Source organism: Tasmannia lanceolata, unplaced genomic scaffold (genome assembly GCF_043159265.1).
Source record: "Tasmannia lanceolata isolate RefF3 unplaced genomic scaffold, GAP_Taslan_0.1 ptg000016l, whole genome shotgun sequence".
NCBI lineage: Eukaryota > Viridiplantae > Streptophyta > Magnoliopsida > Canellales > Winteraceae > Tasmannia > Tasmannia lanceolata.
The window spans coordinates 603,743-626,709 of NW_027518693.1; the positions used below are offsets into that span (position 1 = coordinate 603,743).

General features: G+C 37.8%; 1 protein-coding gene across 2 annotated transcripts in view; it reads left to right on the plus strand.

Moving 5' to 3' along the window:
- Positions 1 to 2,219: 2,219 nt before the first annotated feature.
- Positions 2,220 to 22,967, plus strand: part of LOC143848178 (bifunctional aspartokinase/homoserine dehydrogenase 1, chloroplastic-like) — a 33,673-nt gene continuing 12,925 nt past the window's right edge. For both annotated transcript variants that reach the window (XM_077357052.1, XM_077357051.1), the window contains exons 1-13: positions 2,220 to 2,369; positions 2,471 to 2,590; positions 3,447 to 3,514; positions 3,703 to 4,077; positions 8,846 to 8,934; positions 9,106 to 9,409; positions 9,964 to 10,016; positions 10,104 to 10,306; positions 10,399 to 10,486; positions 10,852 to 10,965; positions 15,258 to 15,356; positions 16,487 to 16,681; positions 22,678 to 22,760. In XM_077357052.1, the coding sequence (XP_077213167.1) occupies positions 2,311 to 2,369; positions 2,471 to 2,590; positions 3,447 to 3,514; positions 3,703 to 4,077; positions 8,846 to 8,934; positions 9,106 to 9,409; positions 9,964 to 10,016; positions 10,104 to 10,306; positions 10,399 to 10,486; positions 10,852 to 10,965; positions 15,258 to 15,356; positions 16,487 to 16,681; positions 22,678 to 22,760 (1,850 nt within the window). In that variant the 5' untranslated portion in view covers positions 2,220 to 2,310. The remainder of the gene's footprint in view (positions 2,370 to 2,470; positions 2,591 to 3,446; positions 3,515 to 3,702; positions 4,078 to 8,845; positions 8,935 to 9,105; positions 9,410 to 9,963; positions 10,017 to 10,103; positions 10,307 to 10,398; positions 10,487 to 10,851; positions 10,966 to 15,257; positions 15,357 to 16,486; positions 16,682 to 22,677; positions 22,761 to 22,967) is intronic.

The following is a 22,967-nucleotide window of genomic DNA, read 5'->3' on the forward strand; positions in this document are numbered from 1 at the left end:
CTCTTTCCACTCAGGTTGAAGCAAAGCATCTACAGCCGTAGTGGGAATTAGAATAGAAGAAGTAAAACATGAAGCAAAGTAGCAGTTGATTGATAAGAAAAAATTGCTAATTAGTTGACGAGCACAAGAGTTCCCCCCCCCCCCGCAAAGCATTGGGTCGGATGATGCCTGATGGAACTTGAGAAGAAGCCCCTGTGGAATCCTATGATGGAGGATAGTCAGTGACTTAGGTTGCCTCATGGGCTGAGGAGCTCTTACGGACTAAACCTATAGTGGCTTCTCAGTAGGTTCAAATATATCCAAGTAGCCCGAGAATAATAATCTATAAATGAAATGAAATACTAAAACCCGAGAGCAAAAGTAATAAGGGCCAGGCCCCCACACGTCGAAATGAACTAAGGCCACGTTTGGATACCAACAAGAATTAGATTTGGATTTAGTTGATATTTTGAACTGGATCGTATCCTTAGATTTTCGAATCAGCTACAACAATGCAAAAAATTCCGATTTTCAAATCTGTTCTGCGAGACATTATTTAGAAATCAATATTTGTGGCAACTTCCTTCACCATCGCTGCTCCTCGACGTTGCTTTGGCAACAACAAGACCTCCCTCCGTCCCTCTCTCTCTTAAAACATGATCATGAAGATGATTGATGTGTTTTGTATCCAAAACTCAAATCCAAATCAAAATACAAATGTATGAGGTATCCAAGCGGGATCTAATTGAAAAGATGAGCTTTCATTTAAATTGCGAGAATAAGTGGTTCTACAATGTTAGCAATATGACAAGTCTCACAACTAAACTTGGACTCTTTAATTTATTAGAACAAAATAAGTGAAGAGGCATTAACGGTAGGTGCCCAAGATGATAATGCCATAGGTACACTTTATTAGAACTATCCATAGATTCATCAAGAACAGATAAAAGAGCAACACGGATATCTAGTAAGAGAAATTATATGATGCCCGACCGTGAGAATTAAAGGGCGGGTAGAGACAAAACCTGCAGCCTTGGTTTTTTAACCAAAGAAAAGTAAAAAAAAGGGCTTTCTCTTGGATTAAAAATCAAGGGAGAGATGGTTTTCTCTCTCCGCCCTTTATAATCTCACGGTCGAGCATCATATAAGTTCTCATCTAGTAAATACAACCCATTATTCTCAAGATCACCACCAATCATTTTCTTGGTTTTTAGGTCGCAAAAGATAAAATAAGAATGATATTATACTCAATTTAGTTGTTTTATGAGAATACTAATATACAATAAATTAGAGGGAAATGAAGGAGCTTGAATGATAGATAGTAAGAAATTTGACAAATATCCTTTCTAGAGTATTAGAAACTGATCCATCTACACATTTTACCCCGCCATAAGTATGAACAATTGATAAAAACTCCTCTTGCTTACCACTCATAGTCTTAAGCTGCCAAATCAAAAAATCCAACTAGTGAGAAGTGTGATGAGCATAATAAGCATATGCTGTTGTGCTTGCAATCTCATCCTTGGATTGAACGCTAATGGAAGCCTGAGGGCAACGGCATGTTGATTTAGTTCTTGAATTAATAATTGTGACGAGCTTGAGAATTGACTAAAAATCAGGAAAAAGTATATTTGATTTTGAGTAGAGTTTTTTGTTTCCTGATTTTTAGCCACTTCAGCTCTCCACCACGAGACACTAATTTATCATGAAAAAAAAAATTCCCAAATGTGCCCAAACACTGTTTGTTGCTCTGTGCAACTTGGGTTGAGCTCAACCCAACCCGAGTCGGGTTAGGGTTGAGGTGTGGAGCAACCCGACCCAAACCTAACAGATTCCATTATTATTATTTTGGATTTGCTAGCGTCCATCCCAGAAGGCATGCAGCAGATGGGCTGTTGCCTATAAAATCCCTAATTTTTTGAACAATGATAAATTCATCACCCTTTTTTCAAGGGGTGCGAACTATCCTAGAATGGGTGCGAATTTAACATCACCCTTTTTAAAAGTTTTTAGAAGGAGACAGAGGCCGACTGAAAAGAGGACAAGTGGGTTTTTGCAACAACATCAGTATTCAGTAACGTAAGCTAAAAGCCAACTGGAATGACAAAATCTGAAAAAGTAAATTTTTTTGCTGCTCCTCTTATTTCCAATAGCGTTAAAGTCTGCTACAATTCACGTTATAAGTGGTGCGAATTATTCTACCAGGGGGTGCGAGTTTATCATCTCCCTAAGTTTATTACATGTTTCTTTTAAGTTGAAAAACCCTAAGCCCCTTCTAACATCAGGCCTCTCTCTCTCTCTCTCTCTCTCTCTCTCCTTCCCAAACAAATAATGCTTCAGAAAGCTTACTATTCAGACTCCAGAATGATTGTATCACCCTGCAACAGCGCGTACGATTCTTCATCTTCATACTTCTTTTTAAAAACTTCTACCCTTTAATAACCGCGCGTACAACAATTCATCTTCTAATCATCTTTCCCTCTTTTTTTAGGCAACAAGGCAACAATGTTCTGTTCGTGTACGAGATCAGAAACCCTAGAGATTTTCACAGCCCCAGTTCTGCGTACCTCTGTTTAAAATCCATCAATGCCCGTGTCCCAATAACCAACAGGTAAGAAACCCACAATTATTTCCTACATTTTTTTTTTCAATCTATCTACTATGGAAAACTTGAAATTATTGAAAATTCAAACATTCAATAATTTTTGGAAAGTTCAATTTTTCTACCTTCTCTAATGAATAGAGCTTATTTATTATTCCCCAAAACCCAAATCAGCAATTACTAAATCCTGCAAATTAGGTAAAAACAATTTCAAAAGCAATTTCCTACAAAATAGCAAATACTAGAGATAGGGGGAGTGTTAAAGTATACAAGATTAAATAATTCCATTCTCCATATGGTTAGGATAATCCTATGGAGAAGATTTTATGGGAACGCCCTAGGGCCCAACATATGAATGGTTTGGATCACCCAAACAATGTGGGCCCACTCTATTTCTGGTCGACAGACCAGATAAGTTATATGGTCGGTTTATCATAATTCTCATAATTGATCCCAATCCTGTTTATTGTTTATGCTTATGATTCTTTTGAGACTTAAGTCATATGCTATGACCATGGTTTGAAATTTCTGTTTCGGCATAAATTTCGGACTTAGCCAAAATCCCGAAATTTCGGTCGAAATTCGGTAAAGACACTCGAAATGTCGATTTTTTGGGCTGAAATTTCGGTAATTTCGGCCAAAGTTTGGGAAAGGAATAAAAAAATAATTATTTTTTCCAAATTTCGCCGAAATTGATGAAATTTCCGAAATTCCGACCTAAATTTGGTACGTTTTGCCAATTTCGGTTTTGGTCTTGACCGAAATCCGAAATTGACGAAATTTAAAACCATGGCTATGACTCTTTGGTAGAGTTTGTTTGTTTTAAAGCGTCTAGAGATCTCTGTGATACTATCTTCTGTTTCAGAATAAGTTGTGTTTCCAAGAAGGGACGGAGGCAGACATTCTCCACCAACATCTTTGCTTCTATTGCAGGTACTTACTTATTCTTTTTATTGTTAATACAATCTCTTTCAACTGGTTTTTATGATCTTATGAAGTAGGAAGCTTTGCATTTAGTTTTGTAGTGTCAATATCTTGGTATTCCTTAAAATAATATCTGGGTATTCCTTTCAAAATGGTGATTTCACTTAGACTTTTGTTGAACTCCCAATTATTGGCAGATGTTTCCATAGGCAAATCCATCGAAAAAGCGCATCTTCCCAAAGGCGACATGTGGTCTGTTCATAAATTTGGTGGGACATGTGTTGGCACTTCCAAAAGAATTCAGAATGTCGCAGATATAATTCTGAATGATCCTTCGGAAAGGAAGTTGGTAGTTGTTTCCGCAATGTCACAGGTGACAGATATGTTGTATGACCTCATTCAAAAGGCACAATCACGGGACGATTCTTATGTATCTGCATTGGATAATATTTATGAAAAGCACAGACTAACGGCAAATGAGCTACTTGATGGAGACAATCTTTCTAGATTCTTATTTCATTTGCATCATGACATCAGCGACCTCAAAGCAATGCTTCATGCAATATCCATAGGTTTAAAAAACAATCTCTGTTTTTGTGTCTTTTTTGTTTCTATTTTCTTTCTTCAAATTCTATAATATAAAAGTGATATTCCTTAGCTATAATGTATTGTATATGTTCTTTGTTCTTTTTAATGTTAGTCGCGGTCATGGTTTTAAATTTCAGCCGAAATCCGAAATTTCGGGTTTCCCAAATTTTGGAATTTCGGAAATTTCGGCCGAAATTGACAAATTAAATTTTTTTTTTCAAAAATATATTATTTTCCTAAATTTACGAAATAATAAATCAATACTTTTTTTTACCGGATTTCGGCTGAAATTTCGGTTTCGGCCAAGGCCAAAACCGAAACCAAAACCGTAATTCAAATCCTTGGTCGTGGTGAGGGGTACTAAGTCTCCCATTTTGAAGACTACTGATTAATCAGTTTGTTATCTGCCATGTTAATGTCTATGTTTTCACCATCACTATAACTGCAATGTTTTTCTTGTATTTTCTTGCACGCGCGCATATATATACATATACATATATATATATATATATATATATATATATATATATATATATATATATATATATATGTTGTTTGACTTATTTTATGCTCTTGCTCTCAATCTTTGTCAAATCTCATTGTCCCTCCCGGCATGATTGTTTCCAAAAAATTGGCTACTTGTAGCTGCATAGTATTTTTTTTCTTGTAGTTTAGTGTCATATTATTGATTGCATTTTTGCAGGATGCAGCTTCCGGTTTGATGAATATGAATAGTTCTTCCTTATTGAGCTGAATGCAATCTCTTTTTCTCTCAAGGCTCTGTTTGGATGCAGATAGTTACCTTGTAGAGAGTAATGGGAGGGGGTGTCATTACCAATATATATATATATATAAGAGAGAGAGAGAGAGAGAGAGAGAGAGAGAGAGAGAGAGAGAGAGAGAGAGAGAGAGAGAGAGAGAGAGAGAGAGAGAGAGAGCAAAATTCTACTTGCCAAATTCCTCTTTTTTGGAGAAATTTGGCATGGAAGCTTGGAAGGTATAAGTAAGGAACATAGGTGCCACGTCACCAGGCAAGCAATAAGTACCTTCGAATCATGTCTAGTAGTCTCTAGGGATTGTTATGCTAAATTGGCAACCAAACACCATAAAGTTACCAAAAAAGCATTTTTTCTTGCTTGAGACATCCTTGAGGATGCCAAGCATGTGGCAACCAAACTGTCCCTTAGATATTCTATAGTCAATAGGAGGCTCCTCCCTCTGCCGGTTTGTTTAATATGTTCTTATTATCCCAAATTGCTTCCTGCAACTAATAATTCATCCAACTGTGGGGTATATATGTTGGATGGGTACACAGGAAGTGGTTTTTTTAATTGTAAGGTGTGTTGCTTGTATGCTATTTTTATTATCATTTATATTCTGCATGTAGCACGGAAATGTTCATCTGTCATGATGTGTAGACTGGGGGAATTCTTTGTCATCAAACACATATTCATCAGTGAGCCATGGGTGGGTTTATTTGTCTTCATCAGTTTGTTTATCTTCATCGGTTTAGGAATGGTGGGTTTCGTGCTTCCATCCTGCATGTAAATTTCTACTTTGTTTGTCTTCATCGGTCTCAATCATTTCCATGCAAAGACATTAGTTGCAGCTTTATTTCTTATTTTCTGAATGGATGAATCTATGGAATTTGCCATGTTGATCCTCCCATAGTTTATTCTTTCAGGTATTTGAGTTATCTCAAACACCTCATACGTCTTGGTGATATGTCTGAGACACCTCCAAAATGCTTAAAAAGCAATCCAAAAAGTCATAAAAGTTAATATAAAACATTATAGATCAGTTCAAAAAAGATTTATGACATACACCTAGTAAAGTGTTAATTGGCTGATTCATACGTGACTACTAGTTGAACGCCATAAATTATCATCTTTTTGAAAAAAATACTATATTTTTTTTTCACTTTTTTTAATAGCTTGAAACATTTCAAGATTTGCACCTATGAGTTCAGACAGTTCTATGATATTATGATGTAAGAATTAGATTGATTAGAACTTGAAGTTCTGTAAAAAGTTCATGTAGCGCAAATACCAATATAAAATGATATTGGTAAAAACTAGAAGTTTTGTTAAAACTTATTTACTTATTAGTTCATGTAAAAATATTGTTAAACTTGAAGTTTTGTAAAAACTTATTAGTTCATGTAGCACAATTACCACTATAAAATTTCTAATAAGTTTCTCTGTAAAATGTTTCTCAAGAAGTGTATATCTTGGGGAATTTTATTTTTTTTTGGGTTAATTTTTGAGTTTATGTCAAGAAAAAACTACAAAAAATGAAATATTTATAATTTTATAATTGAAGGAAAAATATAAAATATCATAAAGTTATCACGAGAAGTTAAATAAAAATGAAAATATCGCGACATTTTTAATTTTTAATTTTTATGAAATGGAAAGGGAAACGCTTCTGTAGACAACATTTTTTAAATTCTCAGGCTTATCTCGGTATTTTATAATTTTATCAAAATATTGTGATAAAATAACTCATGAATTTTTTTCTAATGGATTCATTTAGCCGACCCCAACCTATGAAGCACGGGTGCTTCAAAATGGCCCGCGTACCCGTATCGGGTGCGTATCCGACACGGGTGCGCTCGGGTGCGTCCCGGGTGCGTGTCGGGTGCGCACCCGATTCAAAAACCCTTTTTTAAAAAAATTTGACGGTCGGGTGCGCTTGGGGTGCGCACCCCGACGCACCCGACACGTTTTTAAGTGTTTTAAAACAAAAAACAAAAAAAAAGAGGAGGGCTGGCAATAACATTTTATTTTTTTTGGGGCGGGGGGGGGGGGGGGTGTTTAAATTATAAAAGCCCTTTTTCCATTTTGGTGAATGGTGATGTTATGGTTATTCGATTGCTTTCCTATTTTTAAAATTTTTTTTTAATAAAAAATATTATTATATTCAACGCACCCGCACCCAAGTTTTTTGGAAAATCACGTACCCACGTACCCGTGTCGTGTCGCACCCGCACCCCGCACCCGCACCAGTGCTTCATAGACCCCAACTTGTTTGGGACAGAGGCTTTGTTGAGTTGAGTATTGTGATAAAATAACAATATTTTGAAGAAGCCAAAGATATTCGTGACTATACTTAAAAGGACCAATTTACCTAAGTCTGATAATCAGATAAGGGATGTGCTTGGGATAAGGCTAGTCACATACTTTTCCTTTTAACAATCTTTTCCTCTCCCATCTTTACCCGAGACTTGAACTCAAGATATGTACTCCTAGACCTACTATTTGACTATTTGTGCTTTGCAGTGAACTAGCTGTTCTACAATCTGGCTTATGAATTTAACTACACACATTGATAATATTATGTTTTGGGGAGTATTTTAACATGACTTTAAATTAAAATCAATCCTTGTTGCATTTCCATATCCATATCCTTATAATTTGGGATTTAGAGTATCACGTGTATCAGACCTTGACATACTTGATATTCATATAATCATACCTGTACATGTGTAAAATAAGGCCATTATACAACTCTGAGGAAGAATAGACATTATAGCTTTCTATTGTCTTGATTGGTCCCACAACCAAGATTTATGTGTTCTCATGGAGAAGTCTGGTTTCTTGGAGCCGCAAGAAGTCCTTGTGTTTTTTGCAAAGTCTAGCATAGAACCCAGGTATCACAGAAGGCCATCTGGTGAAATGTATAGTTTGTTTAAAAGGGCTTGCAGTAGTCACCAATGGATATGGTACCCCTAGTTTCTTAATGTTTTACCTCAAATCTATTGTGGCATGCCAGTAAAAAGTATATTAAGACAACTGCCATTTTACTATAAAAATGGTTCAAGCTCTGGAGGTACAAGCATGACATATGGACATGATAAATCAAGTGGCTGATGTTTTCACTAAAGTACTAGCAAATAATAAGTTCTATGATATTCAAAACAAACATCTGTTGCAATGAACTTATAGCACAAGTTGAAGTGGTAAAATAGCTTTTTTTTTTCAAGTGCTTTATATTTGTTTCCATTATTTATTTAGAAATAGGAGTATATTTTTTTTCCTCTTTATAAAACCCTTAATCCCTTATAAGTTTCTATATAATTCGTATAAGTGATAGTCAATACAACTATTCTAGTCTCCCAACTCTCTCTCTCTCTCTCTCTCTCTCTCTCTCTCTCTCTGATTGGAAGTATTGCTTTTATTTTGGGCGATGATATCCCCGCGGTACGCATTCGCCTCCCTTACAGTGTGAACAGTGGGCAACTTTAATGCTTTTTGACGTGAAATCACGTCAAAAGGGGGGCGAACGCATACTGCAGTGGGGGTGAAAATATCATCGCCCTTTATTTTTAATCCATCTTCGAAAATTTCCAATTCTTTTTTTCTCACTTAAGCGTCCATAAATTCTGCATTTATAAAGCAGTTCAAAAATAAATAAATTCTGCATTTATAAATTAGGAATGTTCTGCAAGGATTTTTATTTTCTTATGTGCTTGATTCTGTTTGCGTGACTCATCCTACGACGTGATTCTTCCTGTTAAAATTTGGTTAGATTTGTGTGACTTTTTGCAACTTATTGAAGACCCAGTTGTGGCAGTAGCTCACACAGTAATTATTGTCATTTTATATAAACTACTAATTTCATTATCGTTTTTCATTCTAGGTTTGAAGTGTTTCATATTAACTTTTGTCCTTACCATTTGGCTTTTCTTTGCTACTAAACTGCCAGATTTTATTCCCTATATAACTGTCTGACATGCTTAATTTATTGCAGCTGGTCATGCCAACGAATCTTTTTCGGACTTCGTTGTAGGTCATGGAGAGTTATGGTCTGCCCAGTTGTTGTCAGCTGTTGTGAAAAAGGTTCAGTTATGGTCTCCTCTTGTAATTATTATTTTCTTATTAATAAAATTTAAGGTGCTGCCCCTGGTTCCCGGGTTTAAAAAAGGTTCAGTGGTTGCACGATGGTTCTTGAAAACTTGTAATGGCCGTTAAAATTTATAATTTTACTGAGATTTTCTTTTTCTTTTGCAGTATGGAATGGATTGCAATTGGATGGATACAAGGGATGTTCTCATTGTAAATCCTACTAGCTCCAACCAAGTGGATCCTGACTTTTTGGAATCTGAGAAGAGACTTGAAAAATGGTTCTCTGAGCATCCTTCTGAGACGATCATTGCTACTGGTTTCATTGCCAGCACACCCCAAAATATTCCCACAACCTTGAAGAGGGATGGCAGCGACTTCTCTGCAGCTATAATGGGTGCTCTCTTTAGGGCTCGCCAAGTCACAATTTGGACTGATGTGGATGGTGTTTACAGCGCAGACCCTAGAAAAGGTTTGAATGGGCCCTCATTTGTGTTGTTCATCAACCCTAATTAGAATAACTGAATAATTTCGCCCTATGTCAAAAATATCTCCGATATTTTCAAAATATTGCGTTTTTATCATGACATTTTGATAAAACGACATAATCCCTCAATAATCCCGAGATATTAAAAATATAGCGATATTTTCATTTATATTATAAAATATCGTGATCCTGATATTTTTATTTTATATTTTTCTTAAATTTTATATGTTTATATATATTTTAAATAATTTTATTTTTATTGTTTTTTCCCCGCCATAAACCCCAAAAATAAAAAAAATTAATGTATCCCAAGATTTTCCCTTGCCGAGAAATTCCCGATAACGATATTTGTGACATAGATTTCACCATTAAGTAGTACTGTGCTTGGTTCGCTACGATTTTCTGTTTGGCGATTAATTTTAGTACCATGTAAATGAGGAATGTACATCTTTTCATGTGTTGTTTGAAAGAACAATTTGATAAACTGCGACATGATTTTAGTTGCTTATGAAACAAAATTAACCATTTCTAATCTGCAGTTGGAGAGGCTGTGATACTGAAGACATTGTCTTATCAGGAGGCCTGGGAAATGGTAAATTTTATTACTTTTCATATGTTCCAAATTTATCAGCACTTGTTAAATTGGAAATATGTTTAAGCGTTTAATTTGTCTTCACAGTCGTATTTTGGTGCAAACGTTTTGCATCCCCGTACCATCATTCCAGTGATGAAGTATAACATTCCTATTGTAATAAGAAATATCTTCAACCTCTCTGCTCCGGGCACAAAGATATGTCAGCTGACTGCGGATGAAAATGCAGATGTGTCTGTTGTCAAAGGATTTGCAACAATAGACAATTTGGCTCTTGTAAATGTTGAAGGGTGAGCGACATTCCATAAATGTTGGATTTTCGCTTTTGTGCATTTTTCATGAATATTTCTATTAATTTACACTACAACTTATTATCATGCAGAACTGGAATGGCTGGTGTTCCTGGTACCGCTAGTGCCATTTTTGATGCAGTGAAGGATGTCGGAGCTAATGTTATCATGATATCCCAGGCACTTACATCCTATAAGCTTGCATTTTAGGTTGTTATAAACTATGTCACAAATATCTCCGATATTTTCAAAATATCACGTATTTATCACGACATTTTGATAAAATGGCAAAATCCTGAAAATTTGAAAATATAGCAATATTTTCATTTTTATCCTAAAATATCGCGATAAAATCACGATATTTCCCCAATATTTTTAAAATATTTTTATCTTAATCGTTTTTCCCGATAAAAACCCCCCAAAAAATAATTTTTTTTAATATATCCCGAGATTTTCCCTTGCCGAGAGATTCCCGAGAACGATATTGTGACATAGGTTATAAACTATTACTCCTGTCCATACTGATTCCTTTGGGTTTGATGTAGGCTAGTAGTGAGCACTCTGTATGTTTTGCTGTGCCTGAAAAGGAGGTAAATCTGGTTGCTGTGGCTTTGCAGTCTAAGTTTCGTCAAGCTTTGGATGCTGGGCGTCTTTCTCGGGTACATCTTATTTCAATTGCTTTAATGGCTTTTGGTTATTTGGCAACTTCACATAAGATTTGATATCTATCGAATGCAACTTTTATTGTGCTTTTCTGTTCCTAGTACGGTCTGTTCATGGTTTTCTTTCCCCTTTACCCAGGTATATTAACAACACTAGATTATCCTTACGACATTCACATATATTATGTGGAAGTGCTTTATAGTACATAAATATTAGGAATTCTTTGATCATGAACATCTCTAGTATAGACAAATTAATTGTTAAAAGATCTAATGACACACACTGTCGCCAAACTATAAGCAATTGCAATTATGTAGATTACAGGGTATGTAATTGACACAATCTTCCAAGAACTACCTTAAAAATAATCTTTTTTAAGGACATACACTGGAAAATAAATTGCCAACTGTGGTATTCCCTGTCAACATTCTCCAAATGAGTATGCGATAACCAACGACAACAGGCATCACATGCTGCCGTACATAAGTTCAAATGCTTTTCAACAACACGCTTCTCATCAAGAAGTAATTTGAAGTGCGTAAGGGCTATATAAAAATTGTGTCAATTATATATATATATATATATATATATATATATATATATATATATAGAGAGAGAGAGAGAGAGAGAGAGAGAGAGAGAGAGAGAGAGAGAGAGAGGAAACTGTTTCTAGTCGGCCGACTAGAGATCATTCTCTAGTCCGCCGACCAAAAACACATGGGTCCCACATTTTTTGTGGTGATCTAAAGCATTCATTTGATAGGCCTCATCATAGATAGGGTGCCCACAAAAAATCAGCTTCATAGGATCATCATAACCCTTCTATTTGTGGAGTTAAAAAATGGACAGATTTGTGCCGGTTTATAGCCGTCCATTTTAAGCTCCGCAAATCATAAGGTTGGGATGATCCTATGGTTCTAATTTCTTGTGGACACCGTCTCTATGTCAGGGTCCATCAAATGAATGCTTTGCATCACCCAAATAAGGTGGGACCCATGTGTTTTTGGTCAACGGACTAGAGAATGATCTCTAGTCTCTCCCCTAGATAAGCTCATCTACTCCTCCCTTTAAAAAAACACAGTGGGCCCACGCTGTTTGGATGATCCAAAGCATTCATTTGATAGGTCCTAACATAGATAGGGTGTGCCCAAAAAATCACCACCAAAGGGTCATCCTAGAACTTCGTTTTGTGGGGCCTTGTGGTACCCAGAATGGACACATATAAAACGTCCACGTTTATATGCGTCCATTTTGGACACGGTGTGCCCCACAAAACGAAGTTCTAGGATGACCCTTTGGTGCTGATTTTTTGGGCACACCCTATCTATGTTAGGACCTATCAAATGAATGCTTTGGATCATCCAAACAGCGTGGGCCCACTGTGTTTTTTTAAAGGGAGGAGTAGATAAGCTTATCTAGGGGAGAGACTAGAGACACTTTCCTCTCTCTCTCTCTCTCTCTCTCTCTCTCTATATATATATATATATATATATATATATATATATATATATGCTAAAGCATGTTTCTTTCCGTTGTCATTCGCTTTTTTTCAGGGAAATTTTTTTATTGAAAAATATTTTCTTTATACCTCATGTTTTGTTTTGATAGGGTGGGGTCCAACATTTTATACCCAAGCATAGCATGGGTGGGGGCTATCATTTACGCTTGATCAGTTGAGCGCACCATCTCTATTCAAACCCATGCATATGGCGGGGCCCACTATTTTTCACCCCATGCCATGATTGGGTGGGGCCCAACATTTTATAACCATGACTAGCATGCAGGGGTAGCGTCCACCATTTCACACCTCATGCTTTGATGTGGTGGGCCCATCATCTCCACCCAAACTCATGCATAGCCGCATAGGGTGGCGTCCACCATTTTACACCTCATATTTTGATGTGTTGGGCTCTACCTAAACTCATGCATGGGGTGGGACCCACCATTTTACACATCATGTTTTTGAAGTGCCCCACCCCCCGGGGCCCCCAACAAACACACCCACCCACCCTTCTACCCAAACCTATGCATAGGATGGGACCCACCATTTTACACCCATGCATAGCATGGGTCCGGAACACACACACACACACACACACACACACACAGTTGTTATATGGTGCCCGACTGTCAAGTCCCGTGACAGCCCCGTGTGGGCTGTACCACCCTTGATATTTGATCCAACAGCATCCCACCTTTTAAAAGGCCGCTGTTGGATCAAATATCAAGGGTGGTACTTTTGACGTACGGCCCACATGGGACTTGACGGTCGGGCACCATATAATTTCCCATATAATTTCTCTCTTCTGTTTTTGTTGTGATAACATGTGTTTACTACGGTGACTGCATCATTTAATCCTTATCAGTTATCCATTTCCGAGCCACCTCTATTCGACCCATACCACTTCGCTTGGTCCCCCTATCATCTATGACCTCTCAGTGTGGTTGAGTTACCTGGCATCCCCTACCCTCTCTCCTGATTTCATCAGTTGCCTCTTCTACACAATGATTGCACGGCTCAAAGGCAGTCCCCTTTCATTTTAATTGAAGATTTTCCAGAATGATCTGTGCTGTTTATTACCTCCTGTCACGGTAGGTACCAAAGTTCTCTCGCTCTTGGCCTAACAGAGGCATGGAGAAATCTCCAACCATTAGTAAATGTTAAAAGTATAATAGAATAAATAACGCCTTCTCCAACGGCTTAAGCTTTTGGAGTAACTGGTTATTTCACATGGTATCAGAGCAAAGGTCCTGAGTTCAAACCTCATTGATGTCAAAAATCCACATGCAATGGTTAACCCAAAAGTGGGGCCTTATGTGCCACGTGTAGGCCAGCCCAAAGAAAAAGGGGCCACACGTGAGGGGGATTGTTAGAATTATAAAAGAATAAATAATGCCTTCTCCAACTGCTTAAGCTTTTGGATTAACTGGTTCTTTCACAGTAAATAAAGCAGCTTTGACATACTTCCACGACGAAGTCGTGTCAAGTTCGAAGTGGTAGTTCGTAAATGTGGATCACGGATCCAACTCCACACTTTATGAACCTAACCACTTTCCACATAGGTAGCAAGTAAAGCTTTTATCCCAATGATGTGTACCTAGCGGCTCAAATTTTATAAGAGGCCCTTTTCGGATTTATATTCTTCCCTCTTAAGCTCAACATGAACAGTGTTTCCTTCTCATTGAGCTCTTAAACACAAACAGGGAATCCTAGATCCCACATTCTAGTTGCACATTTCTGAAGTTCAGAGGGAGTAAAGGAGAGACTTGGTAGCTTGTGTTTGGGAAGAAGACGATTCAGAGTGAGGGAGAGGGAACCGGAACGAGCCAAAAAAATGGGAGAGTAGGTTAGAACAGCGAATTTTCTAGCCGATGTAGGAGATCAGATTAGAATCGATTGACCCATAGTGTTATGGAGATTTTTCTATAGCCTATGATTGTTGATGAGCTCTAAGTTAAAGATGAGAGAATAGGCTTGAATAGGAAATTTTCTAATCAACCTGTAGAAGATAGGATTGATAGTGTTCTGGAGATTTTCCATTCTCCTAATGTCCAGTTCAGCGCAACTAGGCAGATTATTTAATTATTTTCCATTTATAGATCAATCTTTTATTTAATTGTTAATGGAAGTTTCGCCCTTTTATGCGTAAGTTGCTGAGAGACTCTTACAATGAAAATTCCCTTCTAGGGCGCTTTCTTCCTAGTAACGAATTGGTGTCGAACCAATGCTTCGGTTCAAGTGACTTTCCCCGCACTTCCCTTTTCATAATCGCATAGGTGGTAAACTACTTTGTAAAGAAAGAGAGAACTTCATTCTTTTCAGCAAGGGAAGAAAACATTTTTTGACATGGGAAGGTGTTTTAATTGGAAATGAAGGAGCTCTGGATGCCCCAAGAGCTACCACATTCATTCACTTAACTGAACTACTTTTAGCTTGAAAGAGCTTGACTGACTGCATTGAAGAAGGAGTTTCAGTTTGACGATTCGCTTTGTTCAAGCCCTACTTACTCAAAGTCAAAGATACTTTTGTTAATTGGTTCGTAAATGTTTCACTGTTTAAGCTATGTTTAACTCTGGTTTTGAATGCATCACCTCTTCATATCAGCTTTTCTGAAGCCTTTGGCTTGTTTAGAGGACCCAATGGTCCTTCTATTTCTTTAGAGATTCCTCATTTGCTTCTATGTTTGAAGGACATCAATATTATGTGGAGTCCTAATATTTTATTTAATAATTATTGGCGTTTGGATTCTTCTGTTAATCCCCTATTTATTAACTTAGTTCTCTCCAGGTCGAGGTTATTCCAAATTGCTGCATTTTGGCTACAGTTGGCCAGAAAATGGCAAGTACTCCTGGAGTTAGTGCCACCCTTTTCAATGCACTGGCAAAGGTATGCATTCTTCATTTATAATTGATGTGGAGTGGGGACTGAGCCTCTAGCTCAATGGTCTTTGTTCTTTGACCTAGAGGTCGGGGGTTCAATCCCAACTTACCTACCAAAAAAAATTGATGTGGAGTGGATCGGCGCGAAAGTTCGCTTGCGAAAGAAAAGACCCAAATCAATCCAGGCACCTCATTTATGGCTTATGTTAAAGCATAAAAGATTAGATAACACCATCTCCAACAGCTTAAGCTTTTGGAGTAACTCTTACGCTCCAAGGAGTACGATCTTGTCCGCTCATATCCATAGAAAAGAGAGAGAGGGGGGGAGGGAGGAACTCTTACGCTCCAAAGGAGCTAAACACGACTAGCTTTTATTCCATCTACCAAAATGAACTCAAAATGGCAGCCTCTCCTTTATTTATAGAGGAAAGGAGGCCTTCAAGAACCCTCCCTTTTGCTGCCAATTGTGCTTGCTTGTTGGCTGATGTAGCTCGTCTCATGGCAGCATGGGAAGCAGCATGGGAGGTGCCCATGGATGTGGTCCCCCTTTGACTCAAATGATCCCATGCCAGGTGTCAAAGATATAAGGTTGGTAGTTGTAAAAAGTGGTCCCAAGCTCCCATTTGCTGCCACATGTCCTCTTGATAGTAGTTGATGTGGTCCCCAAATCTCGTCCTTGCATACTTGTTTGCCACTTGGGATGAGTGGTCTCCAACCGAATCTCCACAAGCAGTCGCATTCCACCATTTCAATCGATCCACCCCTCCTTTGCATTATATCCTCACTACCTTGTCCCCCTAGCCTCATCTCTCTTATTACAATACTAACCTCTCACTCTAATCACACTATTACCCTATAAAAACCCTTACTAATGAAAAGAAATGACAACTAACTAAACTATGGGTGGTGCCCGAACTCCAAGGCCATTTTAGTCCATATCAATAATCCACTTATAGCATTCTTGGTTATTGAGTTCTCTGTTTGGACATCCTTTGTGTTTGGAAATTTCATCCCATGCCCTGGATGTTGAAGACAGATTTTTTAGTAGTTATAATGTTATATATTTAAAGAGAGTTTCTTTGTTATGTGAACAGTCTAATTTTATTTTGAATACATGAACATGATAATCATTTTCAGGCAAACATAAATATACGAGCAATAGCTCAAGGTTGCTCAGAGTACAATATTACTGTGGTGCTGAAGCGAGAAGATTGCATTAGAGCTTTAAGAGCTGCCCACTCAAGGTTTTATCTCTCAAAAACCACACTAGCTGTGGGCATTATTGGGCCTGGATTGATTGGTGGTACATTACTCGACCAGCTTAGGGATCAGGTACCTTATTGAATGGATAATGTCTTTTCTTTGTTTCTTTTCTTTCTTCCATAATCTTGTTTTACATTTAGTTCGTGAATATCTTCTGCTAAACCAAAACTTGGCTTATCTATTAGTAGTTTCACTAATTTGCAAGCTCATAAAGATTTCTCGAGTGGGACTACGTTGCAAGTACTGTTATTCATAGTTGGATCTTTAAAATCAAAATCTTCTCTGGAACTTGTAGGGGAGGAGCTCTTTTAGGAAGGTGAAGATCATGACTATCAGGGACGTTTTTAGAAGTCGCGGGAATATTCCTCCGGGAGTTCCTGAGTTTAAGAAATCAATGGAATTTTTCTGTGTGTGTGGGCTTAACCTTGAGCGGCTATTAGAGCCTTTTCTTTCATGTCTTGATGGTGGTTATTATGTTATGGAAGTGTTTGAATCTCTTGGGGTGTTTAACCCATGCTGCCGAAGATTCTTGTTGTCGCTCGGGCAAGAACCTAATTTGGCGAGGCCCCAATGGCCCCCACCTAGATCGCATGCGGGTTCTTTGGGAAGTATGGAAGACTGGGATGCCAGAGGGAGGAGGTTGGATTTTGGGGCTAGGAAGGCACCTGACCGCAGAGCAGTGGAGTCTAATCGCAGACCATTCCCGAGTGGTAGCTACTGCTTGTGCTTAAAATGTAACTACAAAAACTTTGGCTCGCGCACCATATGCAGAAAGTGCTCGGAATCTAAAAACAGAGTGAATCCCAACTTTGTGTGGAGGCCCAAAAATGTCCAAGTCGCCACCCACGATGAGGTTCAATGTTTGGACATTCCAGCTTCCGTGGTTGAGGAAAGAAAAAGGAATCTTAAGAGCTGTCTCATTAGGAGTTTGAAATCTGGCTCCTGGCTCTTAGAAGATATTTGGGATTGGGCCAAAAGGTTTCGGGGTCTCCCAGATTTGCAAAAACTTTTCTCTATTAGCACATCGGACATCCTATTTCGCTTTGACTCTGAGGCCCAGGCCACCTCTATTCTCCGACGGGGAGGTGAGGCTTTTGGGTGATATCTCTCTTCCCTTCAGTCCTGGTTCCCGACATATAATACGGGGCTAGAACTGTTCGGTTGCGATTCTATGATATTCCTCTTCATGCATGGTCTTCTGCCACGGTGGAGATCCTGGGCCTCCATTTGGGTCAGGTCCTTGAGACCCAGCTTTTTGGGAATCACACTCATTGTTTGGCTTTTGCCTCTGTCGTGGTCATTTCCCCCTTCTGGAAATCAATCCCTCCATCCATTAAATTCCACCATTTATTTAGTGGGAGTTAAGGTGGTGTCCGAGGATAGTATAAATTCCCTGGCATTGTCGGTGGTGGAAGAATCCAGTAGTAAAGACAATTTGGCACTTTTTGAGGAATCCGGTCAGATTTCCTCTGGTAAAGACCCACTGGCGGCGGTCTTTTCACCGGAAAAGGTCACAGTGGCCTCTGAGCGAGGAAAGGAGCCGATAGTGGACCCCGCTTTAAATTTTGAATTACCCACCGACCCGCCTGTCCCCTCTGAGATCCCCCCTGGCTCGTCAGAAAGTAGGGAGGGTATGCCGAGGGGAGCTGAGAGTCAGCTCAAGGCATGGATTGCACCAAAGACATTAATTTTCGTCCCACGTTGCACAAAAGGAAAAGCTGGCAGAAAAGATATTGTGGATTCTTTTAGGTTAAAGTCGGTGAAGGAGTTAAGGGCTTTAAAATTAAAAAATAGGTTCCTCAAGGCAAGCAAGAGTTTCGATGAAAAGCGCACACGTTCGGGTAAAGGTAAATTCAGTAGAGGTCTTGGGCAGGACGCTTGTATCTTGGCTACCCGTGGTGCCTATCTGTACTTAACAGAAGGATTAAGTGCTAATGAGTGTAGCGAGCTAGGTAACCAGACTGGGAAAAGGGGGCATGGTAGTTAAATGGTTGGGAAGTTCTTCCAGTTAAGAGTTTTGTCATGGGAGCTTTTTCTTTTCTTTTCTTTTTCTCTGCATTTTTGCATATTTGTTTCATTTCTAACCACCTCTATCACCTGCACTGTATTGCTTGTTTTCATAAATAAATTACTATTACCATCCCAAACAAATGGCAAGCCTATCATCCTAAGAATATGCATCTTCGTTAATATGAGATCTTCTCTGAACCTCAAGAAGATGGGAGGAACTCTGTTTCTCTAAATTTGGAGATAGGTCTTGAAGGTTGATAAAAACAGTTGTAGACTGACAAACTAAGGGAAGCGGGGCCCCTTCAATCCATATCTTAGAGGAAAACTGTCTGAAAGGAACAATAATACCAACACTTAAACAACGGTATGTGAGGCGTCATAAAAGAAATCTCTGATGCTGTGGTTTGAGTTGGCATTCAATGAGTTTTGATTTCACAATAGGCTGCCTAAACCCCGTCACAGCCACAGTTACAAGGCCAAGTTAGCCTTTAAATTAATTAGGTAGTCGGATTGCAGGCACAAAATACAGCTTTTCAATTTTCTATTATTTTATACCCAAGAGACCAATGCCACCAATTGAAATTAGGAGCAAAGTGTCCAGATGGTTCTAAGGCTTAATAATACTTGTCCCGTTGTCGTTGTGTGACAAATGACAAATTACAATTGTAAATTTTTAACTGTTACAACATTGTGGACCATTGTATGAGCCCTTATGGTTCGAGTTTTCCTCTCAGCTATGGGATGCCTATTGCACGATAATTATATTATACACTTGGATTGGACTGTCCGCTGGCTATTATTGGCAACATCATTTGTTGGTCATGTAGTCGTCATGTTATTTTTTTGAGATTTTTGTCTCTTTTTTTATTGACCTCCTCCTTAATCTGCAGGAGGTCAAATTCAGGTTGCAGTTCAAGTTAGTAAAGTTATTTTATTGTGATTCGACATTACAAACTTTAGACTTTTCTTGGAGAAGGCAGATTATAGTTCCATGGTCTAGCTACCATATTTAGACCCTAGTATCATTTTGACATCTGTCCTAAGGCTATAGGCTAATTTATGGGCTTTGTTTGGATTTTAGAAGCTTGATGTGACTCAAATGAACCATTCAAAAATAAAAAATAAAAAAATGTGACTCAATGAATCCATGGCAGTGTCGTTCCACTGGGCAGCAAAAGATTTGTCTTTGATTTGCTAGTTGCAGAAAGTGATTTTTTTTTAGTAAATACTAGATGCAGAAATTTATTAGAAATGTAAGTGATACAAGATAAAAGGGAGAGAGAGAGAGAGAGGAGCAGATTGGTGAAAAACTTGTAAAATCATGGAAACTTATGGGAAAATACGCAAATGTTAAAATTTTAAGTTCAAACTTCAGAAAAATGGTAGACGACACACAAATAAACACTTAGGAACCATCACATAAGCAAGTCAACCATCCATAATAGTTTAGCATCATCGAACACCTAGTGACATGCATTGTGTGCATGTTTGATAATTCATTACATACCATATTTCACATGTAATTTATATAAATATTTATATATAATACATACACCACATTTCACATGCAATTAATATAAATATAATTTTGTAATACATTGATATAATTTACCTCTAATACACTTATGGTTTTCATTTTAGTATGCATTTCAGTTTCGGTATGCGTTTCAGTGAGGATGTAAACAGAAACATTTCAGTTATTTTGTGTCAGTTTCGGTGGAAATTTAAAACTATGGTAAGAAGATTCCACACTTCTGTCGTTAGGATCCTTTATATTAAGGTACAGTGTAAACCTTAGATAGATATATATATATATATATATATATATATATATATATATATATATTTTTTTTTTTTTTTTTTTGGTTGAATGGTTGCAGATTTCATTAAACAAAAACAGGGCGCATGAGGTAGTGCACCCCAAAATACAAAGCTCAAAAAATACATAGAAAGACAAATACAAGAGAGAATTACAAAGAAAAATACAAAGCCCAGATCCAATTATAGAGGAAGTCAAACAACTCCAAACTTTGTTTGTCTACTCCTTCCCTAGCTAATCTATCTGCTATTCCATTAGCAAACCTTAGATGATATCCCCTAACGTCATTTGATACTTTGATTTCCTCCAATACTACCCACGTGCCCTAGATTACCACGAGGAACTTCTATAAAACAATTTAGCTTGATGGAATTAAGAGGAGGATTCCACGTAGCCACAATCCTACACGAATGATTATGAGTCATATAAACCGTCTTCCAATCATAAAACAGGTCTCCAACCTAAAACCCCAAAACTCTTTTTATGCATAGCATGTCAAGCTGCTACCACACTTGCCTCTTGCTTTGGTTCATTGATTTCCGTCACTCAATTAAACTTCTTGTTGGCTTAGCCAATCCTGGCAAGGATTCCCTTTTCCAGATTAAAGTTTCCTGACAAGTTCTTTAGGGCAATTAGAAGGCATGTCACCTGAGCTAAAATTTAGTTTTTAGTCAGTCATCTCTAATTCATCTGAGGAGTGCTTACTTTTTACCTGGTTACTTTATAGAGGATTAGATAGGGAATGGATGTACTTGAGCTATCAAGTCCAAAGACCATATCTTGTAGAATACTTGAAGTACGCGTTGAACCATGAGCCATAGAAAGTAGAAACAAACAAGCAATTTGATGTGGTCTTGTAGTGGTTAATGGCATATTTTACTTGTCACATAATATATGAATTAGTAAATTGTATGTTGTGTCTTATTCTATGTTGCACTGATTCTTCTCCTTACAGTGCCGAATCGCGTGTCGACACATCTCGACGCGGATTCGGACTCGGATACGCGTTGGATTCGGCAAGATGCGTGTCGAAACGTCTCTCCACGGTCAACTTTGAATTTAATGCGAATCCGACATGTCTGCCAGCTTTTATGAATACGAATCTTGCTAGCTTTTATAAAAGACTAGTCTGCCAGCTTTTATAAAGACTAATCTGCCAGCTTTTATGAATACGAATCTTTTATAAAAATGGATGGATATCGTCTATCTTTCTTTAAGATAAAAAATCCACTTTTCAATTTGAAGAGTCTTTCCCTGTTTTGTCATAATAGCTAGAGGAGAAATTTAAGAGTTGTAACACCTTTTAAACGATAAAGTTCAACATGGTGGGGGCGGCTTTACCAAAAAAGGGGGGACAGGTGTAAATATCAACATAATACTATTTATCTTGATAGACACATCTGTCAGCTTTTATAAAACACTAGTCTTAAATTCACGAGAGGGGGCTGTCCGAAGTAAAAAAACTGGGACAAATACAATTTATATGGTGTGTGGCTGTAAAGTCCAGTATTTATCAAAAAGTATTGGGGCCCACTTCATAAGATGATCCAAACGGTTCATTTGTTGGGTCACTACATAAAGAGGTTGTAGCCTGGAAATCATTTTCATGTGATGATCCTATCCCTCCGGTCTGTAGATGATCCTATAAATTGTGGAAACCTCAATAGATCGAAGTTATGTTCTGGCCCAACAAAGGAGCAGTTTGGATCATCCTATTCAGTGGGCCCACTGTACTTCTTGACAGACATGGGCTTTACGGCCACAAATTCTACAGAATATTCTCATTTACTAGTTGGTAGGATTTTGGTAATTCCACGATGAGAGAGGTAGTTTTTCATATTCTTCATATTCTGGTGGAATTACCAAAATCTGGTACTTTTTTCATATGTTTCATTTCTGAATATTTATTTTTATTTTTTAATCAATTTAATAAAAATGCCAAATCCGAATCCTTGATTTTCAGGTTAGCCGAATCCGACAACTCGAATCCGTGTCGGATTCCGACACCCGAATCCGAATCCATGCAACATAGGTCTTATTGAATCCTTTCTTTTGCTTCATTTTTCAATTGGTTTATGTGCATTCTTATTGAACATTTGTCATATCTTACTATCCATCAATTGCTATTAGTTTCAATAAGTTGATGAAACTGAAAATTTTAACTCCTGATCTAATTTCCCAAGTATGAAGCAACCATTCACTTGAAAGTAATTCTATATAAAAATCCTTCTCGCAGGCAGCTGTTCTTAAGGAAGAATTTAACATTGATTTACGCATTATGGGAATCATCAGCTCAAGGACAATGACGTTGAGTAACTTGTAAGTTAGTAAGATTTCAATTAAATGGTTTGACATTCCACTGCTTTCTGTTGTCAAAATGGGGTGTACGTGCTAGAAGTTTATTGCTTAAACTTTGGTTTTTGTTGTAATTTTATGGGCTAAGAGTTTCTGATATTTTTACATCCTATGATACTCTGATACTTGCGGATGCCCAACATCTCATGTCCGAGACAATACTCTGATACT